Below are 14,634 nucleotides of genomic sequence, written 5' to 3' on the forward strand. Positions count from 1 at the left end.
GAAGAAAGAAAAGAAAAAAAAAGAGGGAGGGAGTAATGCTGTTCAAAAAGAAATGTACTCATTACCTTACTTATGTAACTATAACACCTCTGCACATCACCTCTACAATTAAAAAAAAGAGTCTCACAGACTTTACTACATGGATTGGCTTGAAATTGCACTCCTCATATCTCAGCCTTCTGAGTAGCTAAAGTTACAGGCAAGAGTCACTGGTGCCCAGAAAGAATTACTTTATTAATCCTAGTGTTGCTGCTGTCGGATACAACACTTACTTTGTACCAATCATGTTCCACAAATGAATGTCAAAAATGTAACACATACACATAGATAAAAGCCCATTAGACCTCATCAGTGTGTACAAATGTGTCAATAAAAGACTTGTAAGTCTTGTGGGTGGGGGCAGGAGGGAGAAACGAGGAGAGAGTGATGAAAGGGGAGACATGGTTCAAAAAGAATTGCACTTATTACTGATTCATGTAACCATAGGCCTTCTGCATAGCAACTCTACAATAGCTCTACAATGCACAAATAAGACGTATAATAACCATACAACCATCATTAAACTTTTGCCAAATAGGATACATCAAAGTACAAATAAACCTTAAAGAATCTTTAAAGATTGATTTGGAACTCGTGTTAGCATACCTTAAATTAAAAATGCTACCATATGCAATTAAAATATACAATAATAAGGAATAAATAAATATGACTCCACATAGGGCAACTCACTTATTTAAAACATTTTATAAGAAAACACATTCCAATAATTTGTTTGAAGGAGTAAGAGAGGAGTTAAGGAAAGAAGGGAAGAGGCTCTGGGTAGTTTTCCATTAGACAGATAAACAGAGAAGCTTTTCCATATTTCTGAACAATAGGGAAAATTGAGTTTCAAATAAAGATAAAATCAAAAGAAGCAAGAAAAAGTGTTGGAATAAAAAGAAGTATTATCCATGTTAAACACCTGCAAATGCATGGAACAATCCAGCTAGATATGAAACAAATGGATCAAAGCATATTGTAGTTTTAGAGACCAGAGACTGAAGAACACAGGAAATTACATGACAGATATTTGCTCTGTTGTGCTGGCTGGCTATTGGTCTTACCATATGGTACTTGGTAACATTTTATATTATACTTACCATAGGAAAAAAATTCAGTTTTTCAAAACAGGATTGATATCTAGAAAGAGGTTCTTACATGTAATTGCAGCCATCAATGGTGTGCATCTATCAATGTTAACTTATGACAGGTATCTTATGACAGGAAATTAACATATTTGGGTGGGATGAATAGATAGTGGATTTCTAAACAGCCATCATTTTATAGCATAGTTGATTATTTTTTTAAATCAGACATCTTGGATTGCCTTTATAGCCTATTATGTTCAATAGACAGCAAGTTAGAAATTAGTGTTAGAAGAAGAAAGAGAAGCAAAAGAAACCCTTGAAAATAATTAAAATAAAATCTAGATGAGATTCAAATAAAGCAGAGTAAAAAGTAGGAATAATTAAGAATTTCAGTATATTACAGATGATAATTATAATTGGTTAGTATTACTAGTATTTCGGGCTACACATAAGCAATTAAACAATATATTCTACATATTTTTCATAAATGTTAGGACACAAAATGATTATTTCAATGAAAAAACTAGTTAACCATAAAAATATTCTTTATATCATAGTATATGTAATAAAATTTTGAGTCTGTATTGCCTGATTGCATTGTTCGAAAGGCCGTGAGTTTCTTAACTCATTCTATGCTAGTATTTTGTAGGATAAAATAAGTTTTATTATTTTTCTACTTTACCACTGAAGAAACAAGGCCATGGTGTGGTGATGTGGCTTGCTAAGGTCACAGTTAGTACCAAAGCCTAGATCTGAATCCAGACTATCAGCAGAGCTAAACTTTCTCCCAAATACTGATGATAAAATATTTTGAACATGTTGTGTACTGATTGCTCTCACCTGTAATTCTAGCTGCTCAGTAGCCTGAGATTTAATGGTTATGGGTCAAAGCCAGCCTGGGCAGGAAAGTTGAGGAGATCCTTATCTTCAACCACCAGAAAGCTGCAAAATGGCAGAACAGTAGCCTTGAGGAAAAGAGGTCATGGACCACACTCACGCTCCAAGTGCAAGCCCCATGACAGACTAAAAAAAAATGTTTTAACATAAAAAAGTTTGAGGACCCAGAGAAACATAGGTCTATGGTTTCTCAGATTTGCAATAATTAGTATATGTCTAGGATTGTCTTAGCTGATGATCAGAATAGCTCAATAGCTACGTACATATAACCATATAAGATGATGCTAAGCAAAATGAATTCCAAGACATAGACACAAGAAGTTTTTCTTTGTTGTTGTTTTTAATGTACTATGTGATTTGTTTCTTTTGTATGTTCTGTCCTCTATGGTGTATCCCCTGTTGTCACTGTATTTGACTTTGGTACCCTGGTGTTGTATATACATTTATCTGAATTAGGGAAGGGAAGGGGAACAACAGAATGGAGAGACAAAGGACAAGGGGGGACCAACTCAACAGTGATACTCACAGGACAATATGTTGGAAATGATGTGTACAATTTAGGGGGGCCGGAGGGGGGGTAGTAGGAGAAAAATGAGGGAAGGAGTAACAAGTTTGACAAGAAATGTACTTATTACCTTACTTATGTAGCTGAAACCCTTCTGTATAGCACCTTGACAATAAAAAAAGAGGGAGAAATGTATAAGCAGACCTTGTATTGTCAAGTTATAGCTTTCAGTGATCTTTTCTGTCTGGGCTGTATCTTATCTCTTTCCATCTATGCATTACTCAAGTTAGGTATTATTCCTTTTTTGAATATTGCAAAAGCATTTTTTGCATAATGTTATAGTACAACATTACAATATACTACATGCAAATTTTCATTTTAAGAAATCACTTAAAAAAGGAAACACAACACAATATGTGTTCAGGGGCTCTAATATAACAAAAAACAAAATAAGGTTCAGGGCACAAAGCCCCCAGATTTGGTGATTGATTTTCAATGACTTGTGTTATACTGATATATAACCATTCTTGTATGGACACTCACAGCCTGGATTTTTATCAAATATACATCTAAACTTCACTGTCTATTGCTTTATTTAAAAGATTTTGGAGTGCTGGCATTATTAGGCAAGTGTTCTTCAGCTGAAGCTATGCAAAACAAAAGAAATGTACATATCTCCCCATGTGGCAGAAATAACTGTATCGCAAAGCTAATAGAACTCATCAATGTTGTAGACCACGACAGACAATGTGCCCCATGAATGTTAGAATGTGTTTGTGACTTTAACTAAGCATCACTATTCCACACTACTGTGAAATTTGGGAAATTATGTAATCACTTAATTACAATAAAGAATTTGAAAAGAAAAGCAAATGTTCTACCACTAAAATACACACTCAGACATTGTATATTTATATTACATAGATTTTTTTGCAATAGCATCTTGTTGAGTTAAAAAAAGTCATATTATACATTACTTATTTGCTGCTGCCCAAATAATTGGATGCTGCTAGGTTTGCTTGATGTGGAAATTGAGCGAAAAGGCTTATCCTTGATTTTTTTTGTGTGTGTTTTTTTTTCTAAAATTTTCCTAAAGTAGGTAACATGAAATGGATTTTGCCAAATTTTATTGCTTATTCACAATATTTTTTCCTTCTGACTCCTTTTCCTACACTCAACCATGGAGCCTGAACCAGCTCATTATGCTCCTTAGTCATTTGTCAGAGTCTACATTTCTCTCTCTACCTCTATCTACAATTTCAGCAATTATTCTTAACACCTCTGAAAATTTGAAAACAGTACATCTGACCAGAAACACTTCACCATTTAGATAATTATCTAGAAGGTGATATTTGTTTACAGATTTAAAAAAAATGAAATCTGCAAATATGTATGTACACTCCAAATTCTTAACAGGATGTTAACCATTGCCATCACCTTAAAGAGATACATCATTACATCCCAGGCAGCATTTCTTTTCTGTTTCTCACCTGTAGTCCTGTCAGTTCTAGCACTTAGTAAGTTTCATTTTTTTCTTCATTCCATCTTAAATATCTAATCTTCCATCTGAAACATTAAAATGTAACTTCATTTTGTCTTCAAAATTAATGTATTGATACTATGTTAGTATTCCAGTTTTACAACTCATTTCCTATCTACACCTTATAGATATTGTTACATTGTCTTCTCATTTTAACTTTCTCAAATAAGAAACTACTAGTCATTCTTATCATAATTTCTTGGTGTAAACAATCATATACTTGTATATAATTTCCCCCTAACAGATTTTGAGGTTTAGATTATAATATAACTTGCTAATATTTAACTCATATATCTTAAATAAGTAATAATATACATATAAATATTATAACATATATATATATACTTATACCATATATAAGTATGTATGTATCTAGTCAAGGTTACTTTTTATTTATTTGTTTGTTTTCATTTTTTCAAACATTTTTAAATTTTTAAATTTTTTTAAATGTAATTTTATTTTAACGATGATGTCAGAGGGGTTATAGTTACATAAGTAAGGTAATGTGTACCCCCTCCCTTAAGGGTACTTTTTAAAAAGTAAAATTTTTTATAAGGGTACTTTTTAAAAAATGTTAGATGATAGGTGCTATGAAATGGGTTACCCTTAAAATCATAATCCCAAATCTCAAAAATTTTGCAAATACTTCATTATCTGTTAGTTAAAGCTATTATATGCATCCATACAACTCTATATCCATTTACCATAAAGATGCATATAAATTCCTATTATATATAAATATATTTTATATATAAACATATTTATGTGTATATTAATATGTAATATATTCAACGTAAAGATACATATTTTAACTTAATCTCTAACTCTTTGCTTTGAAATGGTTAAATGTACCTCACACATCTGAAACCAAATAAGTCTTCCTTTCCTGACCTTTGAACTAGAATTTTCCCATTTGCACATTGTCTTTATGAATGACACTCAGTGATATAACCCAGATGTCATAAACTTTTACAAAAACTCATAATATTTATATAAAGTTAGAAATAAACTATGAAGAATTTTTTAAAATAATAAAGCTGTTAGGAAATAGATTCTTTCTTGTCAACACTTACTTCTATTTTTAACAATTCATTTGGACAGAGATACATATATGAAGAAAGGGATGATGGGAATGATCTAGTTCTGAATCATTCTATATATGTCTCCCAGAGTACAAAACAAAACTCAGTCTACCAACGCCCCCTCCACCAGCATAGCCAGAATGCAGCGAATTCTAGGACTACAACATGCTGTACAAGAAAAGTAAAACCAAACCCATTTGAGCTATATGGCATTGTCAAATTCTATGGAAATTGTAGCAAGAGAAAATGTGTCATTTAGGGGCTAAACTTTAACATGACTGACAGGAAAATAATGCCCCACCCCACTGCCCACTGGTAAAATGCCAGTGGAAAATGCATTTTCTACAAACCACCCTATGTTGGTCACCGATTAACCTGAAATTTTCCACTCTAAAATAAACTCAAATTTTTGTAGACTGTATAATTGGCTTATGCTTCAGGTTATGTGCAATGGCAAACAATATCAACACTATAGGATAAATTAAAACACAACTTTATATTGTTTAAGTCTGAGAGGGACTAACTTTCAGCTCAGACCACATCTATCAAATGGCAAAGCCAGCAGAGTGGATATTAATAGTGACTACTGGAGCAACACCCATAATCCCTCAACCCTTTCTCCCAGAAAGTACTGCAAGCTGCTGCTAAGTGTCTGCTTCTTACAAAAACAGATTCGGTACCTCTCTTACTTTATCTCTTTAGATCTAAGTTCAAAGTCTTAAGCTAAATGATTTGATTGGCTTGGCCACAGTCATATCATTTCAAGACGAATGAGCAGCTAGTTATTTTTTGTGTTGTCTGGCTCACTGTGTTAGTTCTTACGCAGCAGTCTGCTACTACTATCCATACAAGTATGCTCAATCTAGATAGTGGCCTAGCATTTTAGCTAGTATCTTGTAATGTCCAAATTGGTGCTCAATATGCTACTTATCTTCTATTTTACAAAGTAGAAATTATTTTACTCTGGTACCAATCACATAAAGAAAATTTCTAGACAATATCACCTGGCATTAACTTAGTTGGTAGGCTAAGTTCTTGATCCAGTTGACATCGAAATATCAATTGCTCACACTTTTTATAAAAACTATTGTTTGCATTCATTTTGTGATATTTTCTAAAGGTATATAAATTTAGATTAAACACAAATGGGTTTGAATTTATCTTCATGATTGAACTAGCTGTACAATGATGAAGAAGCTAAGACACTGAGCAAACCCTGTCCCCTAATAAACCAAATAAAAATCGCAAGAATATTAGTGAAAAAATGAGAAAATACAATTCAAAATATCTACTTTTATGCTGTAGAAATGATAGCTACTCAGAAAGAGTGGCAATAATTATAACTATCAGAATATAATGATAAATGTTGGCTCATATTCTAATCTGAAATTTGAGGAGGATAATTTCTTTTCTATGAGAATTCAGCCCAACTGTTTGCTGGTTCTACAATTTGCAACTGATTTCCAAGATAAATGTCTTTCACCTCAGTTAACTATATAAAATATTGCTAAAACTGGATATGTTCATGTCCAAGTATGAAGTGAGTATAATTATTGCCAAAAGCTTACTTTTTCTATTCAGTTCTTTGGAAAATCACTCTAATGGACAGATTAACTATTAATCTTTCTGTGTTTTTCAGGTTTTAATGCTGTATTAAGATAGCTCTCCGGAAAGCATAGTGCCTGGACCATATTATATAAATTCCCTCAAGAAAAGCTTTTACTGAATTATGACTTAATAATTAATAATTTATAGTCTGCACTCAGTCATCTAAAAGTCAGATGTGTGCCAGTTTCATTTGATAAATGCTTGCATTGCTTTGCTGTGTTATGGAAAACAAATGACTAGCCATTAAGTCAACAATTCTGGGTAATTTTATTCAACATCAAAATATCACAGAAAGAGTTATCTGGAATAAATGAATGTGGTTGGGAGTGAAAATGAGTTTTGAGGAAGGTATTACTGTGGTCCAGGATTTCTGTATTGTCTGAATTATTCTTTACAGCATCTTGAAATATATAAATGATTTTAAATGATGCACATGAAGAAAATTAATCTCAGGTGATGTTATTGAGGTCTCATAGCTAGTGAATAACAAGCATCAAAGGGTGGCGTGGAAACAGGGAAAGTTAAGGTAGATTATATTTAGACTATTCAATGAAGTGATACACTGAAAACTTGAATCTTTGAATCTTGAAGTTTCAATGAAAGACAGACTGCTTCCATTAAAGGGATCATCTTTGCAATAAGTTTAAAAACCATTCTTTAAATCTGCTTTTAATAACAATATTTTTAACATGCCTAAGCTTAACAATGTGTTTTAGTCTTCATAATGGCTATGTAGAATTAACAGAAACAAGAATTACGTGAAGGACAAATTTGGTGGTTGTCTCCTAAAGTCCCAACCACTCTACAAATTAGGATTGGGAGATCAGGCCCAGCCTATGCAGCATAATGAGACTTTACATCAAGAAAACAAAAAAATACACAATAAAAAAATATATAACACTTCCTTCTGTGGGGAAAATTTTATTAAATCACTGCCGCACAATTTCACCAACGCTTTACTTCTAATTTTAGATCCTATGGTACTGTGCAACTAACTCAATACAAGGACTTTAACATTGGAAAGCTCCAAATTACAGGTTACTGATATAAACAATGAATGTTTGTATCCACTGCAGTCATGTCAATGAACACTCCATGAGTTCATACTTCCCATTGCTACTTAAGAGAATGATTTAATACTCAACTCAACATATTTAATATTTTGAAAGCTAATTGAGAGTTTCTCTTATCTCAAACCAAATGGGTCTTGCCTTCAACTCACTGATTGTCATTCATTTTTTGTGACTAAGAATAGAGTCTAATTTCTTTTCCATGTGGCAATCACTCAGACACTTTGAAACAGTAAGTTTCCTCTTGTATCATTTTTTGTTGTTGTTCTGGCTATTATAAATATTATACTTCAACTTAGCTCTACCTGTCATTTTATTGAACTCAATATTCTGGTCCCAATTTATGAAATTCCAGTATATGTACATGCTCATGATCTAGCACCAAGTAGATTTCCTCTTCCAACTTTTGTCAATATAGATTAAGATTATATTACCTTTCTTGGCAGAACATAAATGGGTAGTATTTGTATTGTAATTAATGTTAAGTAGGATTTTCCAGACATTTTATCTCTGCCACAAAAGCATATCCCTTTCTCTATTGTACCTATGTAGTCTAAATTTCCAAGTCTTATATATTTTATATTTTTCTGTTAAATTTGCTCTACTATTCTACACTACCAAATCTTATCACACTCAGAAACATTAATTTTGCACCTATTTATAAGCCAATTGATTTTTATTTACTTGATTTTTTGCCCATATTTTAAATTTTCTGTCTTTTTTTAAATAAGAAAGGAAATCCAGTTTTATGGCTGACAAAAAGGATGCAAAATTAATAGGTAATAGGTAACCTGGTTTTCTCAGAACATTAGCAAAAGTTTGAAATTTGAACATTAGTCTTCCTAACTCCAAAGCTCATGATCTTGTTTATTTTATTTCTTTCCACTAGGCTACTTCTCCTTCATGACCCAAATTGTTGATATATCAGAAAATAATATACAACATAATTGATAAATATTCATACAGATAGAAATTAAAGTTGAGTATAACAAAGAAAGAAAGGTAAAACTTTAAAAAGTCTCAAAGTTAAAACTTGGGTTAAAATTTTCCCATATTCCTGGTAATATAGCTCTGTGGGAGAATACTTTATAGCTCTGTGGGAGAATACTTTCAAAGCATGTGTCAGGCCTTTGGTTTGATCATCAGCACTGCTAAAGACAAAATGACACATACTAAATTTATCCAAAGGATATAACCTAAAATATACAAATAAAAAAGAAGAATGGGGTAAATGTATACAACAAAGATTGTTTAGAGAAAAACAGTTACAAATGAACAATTCATAGAGTAATTGTATTTGATCAAACTAAAGATAACACATCCTTTGACCTCTTTTGTTACAGTAGAAAACTTGAAAGCCAAAGTTCAGAAAAACAAAACTTTCAAGCAATGAGCAAGTGAATTGAACTAGCATAAAATTATAAGGTAAAACATTAAATACAGTTAAACTCAGAACAATATTTTTAATTACAAAATTCAGAATGATGTTCCTCAAATGTACTTATTTAGACATTGGCTTCTATTTTCTTTTTTAAAATTTATTTATTTTTTTATTGTGAAAATACTGTACAGAGGGGTTACAATTACATGAGCAAGATAATGAGTACTCTATTTTCTTTTTATTCTAACCTTATGTGATATTACTTATATTTTCTTTAAAAGCCCATCTTTTACATTAAACTGAAGAAAATTAATTTCTTATAGGTACAAAATTGGAAATGTTGGTGTCGCCAAAACCAAAGGGCCTTGTCCCTTTCACTAGAGAGTCTCTTGATCTGATAAAACAACGTATGGCTAAGAAGCACCATGACGACCATGAGGAGGAAGAGTTAGAACCAAATCCAGACTTGGAAGTTGGCAAAAAGCTTCCATTTACTTATGGAAATCTTTCCCAAGGAATGATGTCAGTGCCTCTGGAAGATGTGGACCCTTATTACTATGTAAAAAAAAATGTGAGAACTAGTGGAAATTATTATGAATACATTGTTATTTTTCAAACATGCTTAAGTGTAATTGAGATAAGATACAAAAAGTGAATGGCTACTATATTAAGAGTAAAATACTTTATTTGGGGAATACATTTCAGATTTCTATCAAAATTGACATCAGACTGACTGTATACCTTGTTTTGGTTATTTTACCTTTTACCTTATATACTGGTACACCTTATTATAGACTACTTGCATTATGGACATTAACTAGCCATTTGAGGTTCTTAATTTTAAACCAACAAAGTGTCTAGAATAAATTCCTCTTCCATCTTTTTATTATTAATACTACTATTATTTTATTGGCTATTACCATAGAGGTTGGATTTATTTGATACAAAATTATTATTGATATTATTAATGATTATTCATTTGCTTCTTATAGACTTTCATTGTATTAAATAAAAAGAGAACAATCTTCAGATTCAATGCATCTTCCATCTTTTGCACACTTTCTCCTTTCAATGTTATCCGAGGAACCAGTGTGAAGGTCTTGGTACATCCATATCCTTTATGATGGGTTTGTCCTCTGTGTTGAAAATGGGGCCAATTCCAGATTCAACTGTTGTGTTACTGAATTCTTAGTGCAGAGATGTTTGCTTTCTCATTGGTATCTCACTCAAATTACCATGGAGTTGGAATAGATAGACTGTATTGTATGTTTAAAAGTACATTTAACAGGGCTGGGAAGGGGGCTCAGTGGTAGAGCGCTTGCCTTGCATGCCTGAGGCCCTGGGTTCGATTCCTCAGCACCACATAAGGAAAAAGAAAAAAGCTGGAAGTGGCGCTGTGGCTCAAGTGGTAGAGCGCTAGCCTTAAGCTGACGAGCTGAGGGACAGCGCCCAGGCCCAGAGTTCAGGCCCCACACCAGACCCCCCCCCAAAATAAGTACATTTAACAAATATTAATTCCATGATTTATCAATGAGAATCATAAAATAAGTTATTAAAATGTTTGTTATTTGTATTTATATAAATCTGACAAAAACATAGTCGTCTAATGTTTTTATGACCTTTTTATCTCCTTAACTATAACCTACCTTTTTCCAGTTGTTAATTTTGATCAGTGTTCTCACTGATGGTATGATTATGACCCTGAGTAGCCCACCAAAATGGGTTCTAACAGTAGAGTAAGTTGTATAATTTTATTACGTTTAATATCATCTCTAATTATACTTTAGTTTTTAAGATTTTAATAACATAAAATTACATAATGTGTTACATATTACAATATCATGTAATTTAATATTTATGTATACTTCACATGTGATTATATATCTCTGGAATATAAAACATCATTTATATTGGTATAGTAAATGAATTTTCCCCAAAGAAATCTATAAAACTCGTAAGTCTATGTCAATTCATCAATTTTAATTTTCCTTCAATCCATTCGTAGATACTCTCTCACTTTTTTCTTTTATTTTTTCTTGAGTCAGGTCTTGCTATGTAGCATGGGCTGTCCTAATTGTGTTCCCCTGCCTCAGTCCTCTAAGTTCTGGGTTCATAGGGATGTGCTCTTAAACCCTAGTCACAATTCAAATACTTCTAGCTCTTCATAGAGTCAACTAACATGAGAGTCTTCAGCTAACTGAGGAGGTCAAAGTAATCTTCCAGTGGGGTTTTATTTCAAACCTAGTTGCTGATTCATTTAACACCTTAGTCTCTCAACTCTCAGTCTTTGCGATCACATACCTGAATTCTTCTAACTCAAATCAGTCTTATTCATTAAAATCATATCAATTAAGTAACCTTTAGAGTTCTAGTCTCCTTTTCTTCTCTTTCCTAAGACTTTCATTAAACTACAGCAATGGAAAGGCCCATTGAGTTTTCTAGAAAAGAAGGCTTTCTTGAAGCTAACTCCTGAGCTTTAATGATTCTTAAAATTAGTTGACTTTGAGAGGCTACTCCGATACTGAGTCACCAAAAATTCTTTGTGTATCCATAAAGTTAGACCTTGCATTTCCCCTTTATCAATTATTGTGTAATCCCCATGTGGAGCAAAATGGACACTTGATATTCTTACTTACTTAAGCAAATAATACTGAAAGGATCTCACTTCAGAGTGAGGACATTTTGATAGCATTTGTTAGTGAAATTTTATGGCTGGTGCCACAAGACTTAGTCATGCTGGAAGTCCTGTCTAAAGCTCTAAGCTCAGATTCCTTGGCCCTTGTATTTTTATCATTGCCTGATATGTTGATGATTTATTACTTTGGCCTACCAAACAGACATTTTTAAATTCCTTTTAATGACTTATTTTCAAATACCAAATAATTACTAACACATAGTATTTTAGTGTTGACAATATATTGTTCTTACTTTTAATGTTTATCTGAAATTATGTTTTGTTCTGCAGGAATTCTTTGCTTGGAATTTACACATTTGAAATACTTATAAAAATCATTGCCAGGGGTGTTTGGGCAGGACCTTTTTCTTTCCTTGGAGATCTATGGAACTGGCTGGATTTCAGTGTAACTTCATTTGAGTGGGTATTTCCTCAAGTTGCAACATCTTACTCTTTTGTTAAAAATATCTACAAAGATTTCTGCTTGTAAAACTTCAAAGATTAAAAATTATTTCATAAGTGATATTCATATAGAATCTCAGGAAACTGTTTATAAACTTTAAAATATGAGATGAAAATGAAAGGAATATATTCCATTTTTTGTCTTGAAGTTCTTTTTTTAAGTGAAAAATTCCCTGAATCTTTAGCTGTGGATCCTTTATATTTTGCTCCCAGTTCTTAATAAACCTTTCATTAAGCTATACTCTTACGATGATATAAGTATCCAGTCAAGGTATTTTAAAAACACATTCTACGTACTGTCACATGAAACAATTACTTCATGCTTACTATTTCAGTGCTTCCCTTTTGTATTCTGTTTTATATGTGGAAATGACTAGTGATATAAAATTCCTGTTAAAATAATTTTAAAAGATACTCTGTATATTTTTATATTATTTAAAAAATATACTCTTTTAAAACAGTATAGGCAATGACTGCCATAGTATGACTACTTAAAAATAGCTAATGCGTTGGGTGCCAGTGGCTCATGCCTGTAATCCTAGCTACTCAGGAGGCTGAGATCTGAGGATGGCAGTTCAAAGCCAGCCCACGCAGGAAAGTTTGTGAGACTCTTATCTCCAATAAACCACCAGAAAACCGGAAGTGGCATTGTGGCTCAAGTGGTAGAGCGCTAGCCTTGAGCTGAAGAGCTGAGGGATAGTGCACAGGGCCAGAATTAAAGCCCCACAACCAATTAAAAGGAAAAAAAAGGCTAATGCCATTGTAATTATTGTTACTGTTTCTACGATTACTACTATTAGTTCTGTTCATGGGTCCTCCAGTTAACACTTAAGGTAATTTAACTAACACTAGCATTTATTGTGCCTCTCTATGCTTACTCTAAGACCTTCACAGTAAAAGCCTCAGAGTTGAGAAGTAATGTCTCTGTTTTACAGAGGCAATTGAGGCAATTGTAGAAAGAAAGAGTAGGCAAATGTCCTTTGTCACATATCTAGTATGTATGGATCTTACATTTTGACTTAGGCACCATAGGCACAGAGTACTGGCATTACCATCACTAATTAAAGAGAAAATATGTTAGATGAACTTCATTCTTAATAAAACTCAGGTACTGTTCTCCTTTAAAATATTAACCATATTTTCAATAATATTTTATTGTTTTCATAAACAACAAAATGTTATGAACATAAGATACCATATTTGGTAATGAATTTAGAGTATTGAGTATTGTACATTTATGTATTCACATTGTAGATTATTAACTAACTGATTAGTAGCCAGTTCTGTCAAGGAAAATATTTAGATATATAATTTAAAAAAACTTTTAAGAGTCCTGAAAGCCAAAGATTAGTAGCATAGTTTCAATATGACTTCTAAATAACTCAAATTTACTTCTGCAGACTTATGACCAGGTATTCATTTCCAAACCACACTCCATTGTTTAAAACTATAAGAAGTTTGAGAATTTTGAAAGTTATTCCTTTAAACCAAGGTAAGAAGTGGCATTAGATTTCTTTTCCTCATTATTTTAGATGGTTTCATGTACTCTTCTCATTTGAACTCTCTTGTTTCTCAGAGAAAATGTAAAATTATAGAATGTTTCTACTTTGAACCTATGAATCATTTGATTCTTTTAATGTCAAGGTAGGAATGGCAAGAAAAAGTCATTGATGGTTATTTATGTTGTGTGGATTCAATAGTTTCGCTATCCAAAATATAAATTATTCAGTTATGCTTTTGTTGTTAATGATTTATTTTACATATTAAATATGAAATTATAAAATGTTCCTTTGGAATTTTAGAGAAATAGTATGGAGGAATCTATTTTTTTTCATTGCTTTCCTCATTGTATCAAGCAATATAGTGAAATGAACAATATAATAAAGCAAATGTCCTTGTGTTCAGTGCTTGGGTCAGACGCAATGCTACAAAGATCAGATGTTTCACAAATGAAGCAGAAAGCTGTATTCATAGTAACAAAAGTTGTGGAGCACTTGGTACAACATTCTTTCCTGGCTCATACATACCAACATCTAATATCTATTTTATTGTTCCCAAACATTAAAAACAATCAGATAAAGGCTAGGGATGTGATCCAAGTGATAGACACCTACCTAGCAAGTACAAGATCCTGAGTTCCAATCCCCAGTACTGGAAATGAAAATCAGGAAAACAACTTTATTGAGAGTCTTTAGGCTGTTGTAATTTAGAAGTAATTTGAAATGACTGCACAAAACAATGAATGTACTGACACCAAAACAAGGCCCTTAAGCAAGTTTCTCAGCATG

General features: G+C 32.4%; 1 protein-coding gene across 1 annotated transcript in view; it reads left to right on the forward strand.

The window, feature by feature from the left end:
- The window catches only part of Scn7a (sodium voltage-gated channel alpha subunit 7), a 69,769-nt gene that overhangs the window by 11,766 nt on the left and 43,369 nt on the right, over nucleotides 1-14,634 (forward strand). Inside the window, exons 2-6 of the mRNA XM_042694180.1 lie at nucleotides 9,534-9,781; nucleotides 10,203-10,321; nucleotides 10,857-10,946; nucleotides 12,176-12,304; nucleotides 13,747-13,838. Of these exons, the coding sequence (XP_042550114.1) occupies nucleotides 9,548-9,781; nucleotides 10,203-10,321; nucleotides 10,857-10,946; nucleotides 12,176-12,304; nucleotides 13,747-13,838 (664 nt within the window). The 5' untranslated portion in view covers nucleotides 9,534-9,547. The remainder of the gene's footprint in view (nucleotides 1-9,533; nucleotides 9,782-10,202; nucleotides 10,322-10,856; nucleotides 10,947-12,175; nucleotides 12,305-13,746; nucleotides 13,839-14,634) is intronic.

This window comes from Dipodomys spectabilis, unplaced genomic scaffold (genome assembly GCF_019054845.1).
Source record: "Dipodomys spectabilis isolate Male_0828 unplaced genomic scaffold, ASM1905484v1 ptg000174l, whole genome shotgun sequence".
Lineage (NCBI taxonomy): Eukaryota > Metazoa > Chordata > Mammalia > Rodentia > Heteromyidae > Dipodomys > Dipodomys spectabilis.